Source organism: Orycteropus afer, unplaced genomic scaffold (genome assembly GCF_000298275.1).
Source record: "Orycteropus afer afer isolate SDZICR_OR568_19922 unplaced genomic scaffold, OryAfe1.0 scaffold00001, whole genome shotgun sequence".
Lineage (NCBI taxonomy): Eukaryota > Metazoa > Chordata > Mammalia > Tubulidentata > Orycteropodidae > Orycteropus > Orycteropus afer.
In genome coordinates, this window is record NW_006921588.1 from 37,869,980 (window position 1) to 37,879,778 (window position 9,799).

Here is a 9,799-nt window from a genome sequence, read left to right on the forward strand (position 1 = left end):
TTGACCAGGTCTGGCCCCTGTGCTTGCTGGTCCACCTCTCAACCAGCAGCTTTGGGACAACCCAAGGCCAATGCCAGAGTTAGCCCTGCATTATGACAGCTCTTGAGGTAAAACCATTTCCAGGCAGCCGGTGTATGGTATATGCATAAGAATCTGCTCCACTGGTAACTTCCTGCCTGGAGGTGCCCAGCTCTACTACGTGGGCCAGCTCTGCTCACCACTACCATCTGATGGTCGCCTAGTTCTTCCTGCTCATACCACTGCTGCTGTCATTTTTTTCTGCCACTCAGCTCTGTTGTAAATGTCATCTTTTCTCTCAGTCTTCAGTGTTACCAGCTCAGTGAGTACACCCAGCTCAATGTTGTAGCCATTGATCTGTATAACAGCTCTCCCAGGAGGATCTCAGCATGGGGCCCCATGTCTAAAGAACTTTCTCCGTGCCTGGCTATCTTCAGCCAAGAAGCCTCATCTGAGCCTTCTAAGGTTTTTGTCAGTCACTGGGCAGGCCCCCCAGCCAGTCCCAGTAAAGGTCAACTACTGGGTGGGCCACCCTAGCCAATCCAGGTATTGTAAACAGACCAATCCTTGCAAGCTGCATATGTGAATAGCAAACCTACCAACCCCTTGCAAGCTAATTATGCGGATAGTCAACTGTGACTAATCCTTTAGCAGATTGTGCCCCAATTAATTATTTTGGGAGAATTATAAACCCAGGGCCTCAAAGGCTACATACAACCCATTGCAGTACAGGTATTCTATCTGAACATGAAACATTTTCATTTTATCATTTCTACCAAAGGGGAAGGGTAGAGGTATTATAAATCATCTTTAAGTGTATTCTAGTTTCAGGTATACCATTTAATGCTTGTGTGCCCACCTATAGGTTATTTGAACTCTGTGGTCACCTAGTTCCTTGAATGTATAATGCAGTGATACCACCTGCTTCCATTTATTTATTTTGTTTGTTTTTTACCATCTCCCAAATTAGAAAAAGGGTTCAGAATGAAAAGTTGTAATACCTCATAGAACTGATGTGAAAAAAATTCTTTTAACTATAAAGGGCTATTCACATGTGCATTATCATTAGTTATTAGTGTTGTCAATAAGCTTACTGTGAGACTGCATACTGCTATTTAAATATCTGAAGCACCAAGGTAAAGATTTTTTTCTTTGTGAATATAGTTCTCCTTTAATATGCTATTAAAGCACATTGCATTAATATATTTATTGCTGTTAACTGTCTTTGCATTCCTACAGTATTCCCTACTCGTCATAATTTATTTGGTTATTCAAACACTCCTTTAAATAAAAGTCTTTAAGACTATGCATTTATTCTAAGTTCTGTTTTAGCTATATTCTACAAGTTTTGATATTCAGTACTTTATTTCTAATGTCACTGAAATGATAATTGTGATTTATTGTAAAATCACTGTCTTTCTTGCTAGAATTTTTTTTTTTTTAAATCCCACTCCTTATTGCTGAAACATTTTTTTTTCTTTTCTTTTTTGTACTTTTTGTTGATGAAACTGGGCCATTTGTCTTACAGTTTTTCATTTTCTGGATTTTGCTGATTATATCTTGTGGTGTCACTTAACAAGATTTCTCCCTATTTCCTAGATTGTTAAATCTAGAGACTTAATCAGATTTGATTGATGTATTTTTGGCAAGAATACTTTATAGGCACTATTATATACCTCCATTAAGAGGCACGTATGTCTAGTTGTATTTTTAATGTTAACGATTGATGATTGTTGCCTAGATCTTAATTAATTAGGGATTACAAAATGGTGACATTCTATTGCAAACAGTCCTTTAATTATTAGTTGGAATATTTTGAAAAAGTGAGCTTCCTCAGATCAACTTTTTTTTTACTACCTTGAGGTAGAATTCATCCTGAAAAGGAAGGATACATGTGTAAATGTTTCCTTTAATCGATTTTTAAAATAATGTGGTGGTTCTTTAGCATTATATAAAGATGAAGAATGATCATTATGAGTAGCGTTATGAATGCAGGGACTTAAATATATGCTATGCTTTTCAATCTATTCATTTATTATTCTTATTGATGCTCAAAATGACTTGGCTTTTCTCTGGAGAAGCCTTATCAGATTGGTTGTTGAGTCCTTTTGATACAACCCCAGTAGGCTTTGATAGCTTTCTTTCCGATATGATATTCCAGGCTTTTCTTGAACATTTTGTGGTACTAAGAATCTGAAATATTTGTTATTCCTTTTAGTGGGACATTGTAGAGACATTGTGGGCCAGGATGGCTCAATGCTATTGGATTTGTCATTTTTTATAGGCTTTTCGAGTGGACATTTGGAAATAATTCTTGGAAATTTTTAAAGAAATATAATGTAGATAGTCTTGTGGTTTGACATTTGCCATTCTGATTAATAATGGAGTTTCTCAACCTTGACACTGTTGACATTTTAGACTGGATATGTGGGGTGGGGGAAGGCTATCCTGTGCATTGTAGAATATTTAACATCATCCCCCACCCCTACCCACTAGATTCCCATAGCACATATCCCTCCACCCCCAGTTGTGACAACCAAGACTGTCCCCAAACATTGTCAAATGTTCCCTGGGAAGGAGCATTTACCCACAATTGGGAAACACTAATTTTCAATGAAGTTTAATGTTTATGGAACATTTAACAAAGGACTAAGTAATTATAATAAATCATGTTTTGGAAAATAAAATATTTCATGATAGTTTAGCCCTGAGATAAAATTCTAATTCAAACTAAACAATAGGACAAATTATAAGGTAGCAACACTATATCTCAGTTAATTCAAAGGTTTTTTTTAACCTTTACTTCTAAAATGTTGCTCATTGTATAGAACACAGGTTATGTTTTAATTCTCCTTTCCTGGTTGTTGGCCCTGAATATATAGCTGTTGTTTTCTGTGAAATAAGAAAAATATTACTAAGCTTGCTTGTTGTGTTGAGTATTAAATAAAATATTACTTATAAGGTATCTAGCAGAGTTCTTCATTCAAGGTAAACTGTAAATAGTAGCTTTCATCGTTCAATAATTTTTTAAAGGGAAAGTAATAGAATGAAGCCTTGAGAAAGGGAACATGAAACCTTATATAAAGAGCAAGATGCCTTTCTTCTGTTTTAGAGTCCTGCCAAATATCACAAAACCTAGACATGATGAAGGACAAAGAAAATAAAGGATTTTTTAGCTTTTTTCAACGCAGTAAGAAAAAGCGGGAGCAAGTAAGTAAATTTTGTTTTCTCATGTATCATTTTATAGATTCTTCAGATCCTTTTTTTAATTGTATGTGCTTTATCTTGAAATTGTAAGTAGATTTTTTATTTTTATCTTTTATTAGACTGCAAGTGCCCCTGCAACCCCTCTAATAAGTAAACCTCGCCCGACTTTGACAAGGTCCAATACCATTTCCAAACAATATATTTCAAACACTCTGCCATCAGATGTACCCAAGAAGAGGCGGGCGCCATTGCCGCCAATGTCAGCATCTCAGAGTGCCCCACGGGACCTTGCCAACACCCAGGAGAGGCCAGCTTCTTGTGTAGTGAAATCCATGAGTGTAGATGAAACAGATAAGGTAAGTAGTGTTCTATTTTGTTAGGGTGGAGCAGGGGCCATCTGTTTTTCCTCTTACCTAATTTATCTTCTCCACATAGATTACTAACATGCTATAAGATTAATAACTGGTTACTAATAAGATTGATAATGGGAAAAGATTATATGTATTGTTCTGTGATACACTAAGGAATAAATATATCAAATTTAAGTAGTTTTAAAATTCAAGCAAATATGATCCATAAACCTTCAAGCCTTGATATACTGAAGTCTTTGCTCCTTTTTTTAAATACATTTTATTGAAATATAATTTATGTACAGTAAAATAATAAAACTAAAGTGACATGGGTCAATGCAACTTTGCTCCTTTTTTAATCATATATGCTCCAGTAATTTTAGGAACAGAAATACTTACTTTGGGACAATTTTTTTTCTTTTTGAAAATATTAACATGGTTTTTATGTTGATCATATGAGTTCCTAAACTAAATACATTTTCTTTATCTGACTTTGATAATATAAGGGGGATTCCTGGTATCTATCTGCCTGGTAAATAGGTGCTCTGGAGGTGCAGTGGTTAACCCCTTGGCTGCTAACCAAAAGGCTGGCAATTTGAACCAACCACCTGCTCCACGGGAGAAAGATGAGGCAGTCTGCTTCTGTAAAGATTAAAACACAGCCTTGGAAACCCAGTGGTTTCCTATTTGGTGTCCTGTTTGGTTGCTATGAGTCCGAATTGACTCCACAGCAGTGAATAAGGTCCTGGTACATAGTTGAATGCTCAATGGTACAATAAATGAGTCTTTTATTATGGAATAAATTGCAATTACTTTTATGCACTCCAGAAATACTGTTTTAGGTGTACTTTTCCTCAAACTTTATTGTTGCTCCTCTTAAATCCAAAATTTTCTTTAAGAATGGCATTTTTATGGTGATCAATTTGTGTTTAAAAAAAAAAAACAAACTCACTGCCATTGAGTTGATTCTGACTCATAGCAACCCTACAGAACAAAGCAGACTGCCTTATCTTGCTCTCGTGAAGTGGCTGATGGGTTCAAACTGCTGACCTTTTGGTTAGCAGCCTAATGCCTTAACCACTATACCACCTCTATTTATTCATATAAATGAATACTTAGATAATTGTGATAGAATATGAGGCCATGTATCTTTGTTTCTTATAATTAGATAAAATATGATTTAATAGTTTTGCAAGCAAGGTTTATTTAGAGGTATTTAAGATACTGAGAAGTTTTCTTGTATCTAGTCAAAAACTGTTATTTCCCATGTGGGAAGCTTTGCAAATTCGGTGTTCAAGAAAATTATTCATCCCATCTACCTAATACATGTTTCTCTTCTTCTTTACCTAACTTTTTAAATATTGAATTTAATGTAGCTTTTAACTGCAGTTTATAAACCATCATATATATCTTTAGAAAGTAAATAGGAACTCTAAGAGAAACGGACAAAAAATACTTTAACTCCATAGTGATTTGGAAACTCATCTATTTAAGCTGTCTTCGTATTAAGTGCTACCAAAGTCCTTTTTTTCTTCCCTTATATAGTAAATCTTAGCCCCTACTCTCAAATCTTTATTCTAGGTGTCGGCGCCCAGTCTGTGCCCAGGGAACTTCTTTTGTCTTGGATCCCCAAGAGGCCTATGTTGTCTTTCTAATAGTCTGCTTTTTAAAAATCTAGGCTATGCTACCAGTGACCTCACCAAAAGCCATTTCTTTTGATTTTCACCCTCTGCTCTATGACTGGCTGATGCCCTCATGTTAAGTAATCTTTTTTTAGTATGTTGCCTTTGGCAAATCACACATCTTTATACAATTTTCTAATTATGTTTTCTTTTGATCTGGACATCTGGATAGTTCTTTGATGTGTTCTTCAGTAGGACCCAGAAATATTTGTTTTTCCCTAGAGAAGCTGAAGAGCTATTTTTTTTATTTATTCATTACAAAAATTCTTACTGATTTAGCTGTGATCCTATTTGTGAATGTATGTGCATGTGTGTGTGCATATGTACATGCTTGAACATGTGATCTCGTGCCTTAAATTTTTGGCAATATTTTATGTGATTGATGGCCCCTTGGCCTTGATGTTTTTCTCACCCTTGGTTGTGTTCTGCTCTTATATCTCAGCTCTCATTTCTATTTTTTTCCCTGCCTCCACTTCCTTTACCCCTTTTCTAAATTTGTTGTTGTTGGGTGCCATCGATTTGATTTCATCTCACAGCGACCCCATGTGACAGAGCAGAACTGCCCCATAGAGTGGCTTTCTTTCTTTCTTTTTTTTTTTTTAAATACCTATCTATCAGTTTTCCCTCCCATTCCTGGTAACCAACAAAGAAAGTCTCCTTGGCTGTAATCTTTATTGAAGTAAGTCACCAGGTGTTTCTCCTGCAGAGCCACTGGGTGGGTTTGAACCACCAACCTTTCCCTTAGCCTCCAAGTGTTTCATTGTTTGTGCTGGCAAAGGCACTCAAATCCTTGGTTTTACTCTTGAACTATTATACTCTCTCATCTATTCCATGTGAATTCATGTGCTCATGATTCTCAACTCTGTAATTCCAATCCCAGTATTTTTCCAATTGCACTTGTTTGTGCTCCCTCCTGCTTATTGACTCATCCTGCCTGGAACTCACCATATTTAAAATCAAATTTGTACTTTTTTTCTCCCAGATTGAAAAGCCCAAGATCATCTTTGATGTGTTCTATTTCTTTTCACAACCAGGTAGCAAGCAGTCCTTCACTCACTCTGCCATCATAATGTCTCTTGTCCTTCCCTCCATCCCCCATACTTAGAGATATCCAGGGCAGAGCTTGAGAGAATCACCAGGATTTGTCTCTCCACTTCTTTGTTCTGAATACTATTGTGGCTGCAAGATTTATATTTCTTTATTGTCACATCCCAGATCAGAAATTTTGCAGAGGTGGCTGTTATTTTCTTGACACTCAAAGTCTTTGACAAATTGATGTCGATGTTACTTGTAACTTTTTAACTCATCACATTCACCATGCTTCTAACTCTAATCAGAAGACGTGACTCATTGTTTCTCATAGAAAATCTCGCTTCTTCTCCTTTTAAAGTAAGGGGTCCACCTCTGTCTTCTTCATCTCTGTTCACCCATTCAATTTACAGCCATACCTCGTTTTGTTGAACTTCGCTTTATTGCAATTTGAAGATACTGCATTTTTTGCAAATTGAAGGTTGTGACACCCCTGGGTCGACCAAGTCTATAGCATCATTTTCCAACAGTGTGTGGCTTACTTCATGTCTCTGTGTCACATTTTGGTAATTCCCACAATATTTGAAATGTTTCATAATGCCATTGTAACTTGATAGTATAGTGTAAGCATAACTTTTATATACACCGGGAAACCAAAAAATTTGTGTGACTTGCTTTATTTCATATTTGCTTGATTGCAGTGGTCTGGAAACATATCTCCAAAGTATGCCTGTATGCCTTTTGTTTTATCTGCTCCATGAGAATTTTGTAAAGATTCTAGCTCGGAGTTATCTTTACTTTCTCTGAATTTGCCTCTCTTGTGCTTTTTCATTTTGTATGCTATAATTTATGTTCTTGTATAGGTAATATATTCCAAATCAAAACCAAACCAAACTCACTGCTGCCGAGTCAATTCCAACTCATAGTGACCCCCCCTTGGGTTTGTAAGGCAGTATCTCTATGGAAGTAGATTGCTCAATCTTCCTTCCGAGGAGTGGCTGGTGAGTTTGAACCTCCAACCTTCTGGTTAGTAGTCAAATGCCTTAGGCACTACATCACCAAAGAGCCTGGTAGTATATTCGCATGATATAAAATTCTAAAGATGAAAAGGGAGATACAGTGAGAAGTGTCTGTCCTGCTACTAGCCAGAAGCAGTCATATTGACAGTTTCTTGGTGTTCTTCCACAGATAATGCATACATACTCAAAAAATTATTTGTGCTACATGTTATTTTTTTTCTCCCAGATGGTCATATGCTATATAGATATTGTGGTAGTTAAGGTTGTTGTCAACTTGGCCGAGCCTGGTTGAGTGGCTGGGCAGCTGGATGTAGTTATTCCCCAGGGTATGACTGGCAATCAATTCCATGGTAGAATTTACTGGAGCAGCTGAGTAGCTACTTTAGAAGTGGTCTGCTTCCAGTCTATGAGAAGCAGCTTTGAGGAAGGTCTCCAGTTTTTTGGCACACTTGAACCCTGCATGTAGCCAAGTCATTGTTCAGCAGCCTACCATGCCTTGCTGATCTTGGGACTTTTCCTGGACATGAATTAGTGGCCTGCTGCATTGTTTGGTAACATTGGGACTCTGCCTTTTTACTTGTCAACTTTGGGCTCATCAGGCTCAGCAGCCAGCAGTTAATTTGAGTGAAGAAAAGCCTCCAGCGTCAGTGGACAGGGCAGAGCTGAAGCCCAAGAGTGAGGGTCTTTCACCCTGCCACTACAGCCTTCGAACTCAGACTTAAAGCCTCCAAACTGAAAGAGAATAAACTTCTGTTTGTTCAAATCACATATTTGTGGTGTATTCCTTTCAGAGTGGCACTAGGTAACCAAAACAGATCATATCTCATATTTTGGTATTCAATTGTGTTATTTTAAAGATTCTTATCAGTACACCAGGAGCTTCCTCTTTTTAAAGGCTATGTTGGTATTACATAGATGAATATAATATGATTAATTAATCCTGTTTTCTAGAAATAAACATTAAAGTTGTGTTGTTCTTGTTTAAAGCTTATAGTGCTGTTAATTTTTCCCTTTTTTCTTTCCCTGATCAGAAAGCAGGAATTGTATTCTGTAACAATATTGTGTAATATAATAGGGGTTCAAGAAAATTAAAATATAGGCCACAGCAAAACATACGGCTGTTGTTATTAGGGGCCATTGAGTTGGTTCCAACTCATAGGGACCTTACATACAACACAATAAAACACCGCTCAGTCCTGTGACATACTCAAGTCATTACTGTGTTTGACACCATTGTTGCACCCACTGTGTCGCTCCATCTTGTTGAGGGTCACATGGCTACATATGGTATATGCAATGAAAATATCAGTCATACTTAAGAGCATAACAAAATTTGAATGTTTCATTTATATATCTGGCACATTTTTATAAGTACTTGGATTAACTTAAAAATTGCATACATTGACTTTTGTGGTAATTGTTCTGTGTGATTCTTAGCAACATTTTCTCTTAAATAAACTTTCACAGAAATGCTGGAACTTTGTCAAGGTTATGTTGAAAATTTAAGGACCAACCAAAATGTAATAATGCATAAAAATAGAATTGACTCTTGAATTTAAGTTGTTTATATAGCCAAATGCAGAAGATATACAAGAAATTTAACAAAGCATATACATCAGTTGTAAATTTTACTGCTTGCTTGCTTTAAATTTAAAATCAGATAGTCATTATCACTATAGACCTTTTACATGTATTTTAACAATTTAAATTTGAAAACTTAGAAAGATATGATTTTTTATGACATGCTTGGAAAAAAATTAAATGGAAAAAATACAGATATGACAGCATTAGTTATAAGTCCATGTAGAATTTTAGATACATTCTTTCCCTGTAATTTTTCTTGTTTAGTTTGTAAAATAAACCACAAGGGTGTGCTGTTTAACAGAAGTATAGCATTCTGATTTTTCCAATTTTTTTCCCCAATTCATTTTTATAGAACAGAAAATATTTATTTCTTATGGGTAAAGTGATAGAAAATGGAGCTAAAGGGAGGTTGTGGTAATGCATTATTGATAATTAGTGATTTATTTGAATATGTTAGTGTTCTTTTAAATAGTCATTGATTTGATACTGTGTTTGTCTTTGTCAAGGCTTGTAGACAAGTCACTCCATCTATAGCTTGGGAAAAAATTGTCAACATACTTATTTTATGGTTTTTGGCTGTATACCTGTCATAATTTCCCTCATTTCTCTAAGATACTTCTCAGTGTGGGCAACCTAAGGTATTTGAATAGTGATTTTGGAGCTTAAACTACACTTACCTAAAAAACTTGATTTTCTGAATTTTATTGACATTTAAAGAGACAGCACTCTGGCAGATTCCTGGGGCTTAAGAACACATTCTGCTTTCCAGCAACCCCAAGGACCCTCTGGACCTGCAAGACTGAAAAGTTTTTTTGAAGGTTATTCAATTGTAATTTGTGTCTAATTGAGTGGGAGACAACAACAGTCCCCATAAGACACAACTACACCCACACCTCCTGCAACTTCACTT

At 36.1% G+C, this 9,799-nt stretch overlaps 1 protein-coding gene across 1 annotated transcript in view; it reads left to right on the forward strand.

The window, feature by feature from the left end:
- The window catches only part of COBLL1 (cordon-bleu WH2 repeat protein like 1), a 95,230-nt gene that overhangs the window by 33,154 nt on the left and 52,277 nt on the right, over positions 1 to 9,799 (forward strand). The window contains 2 exon segments of the mRNA XM_042780359.1: positions 3,131 to 3,228; positions 3,345 to 3,581. Of these exon segments, the coding sequence (XP_042636293.1) occupies positions 3,131 to 3,228; positions 3,345 to 3,581 (335 nt within the window).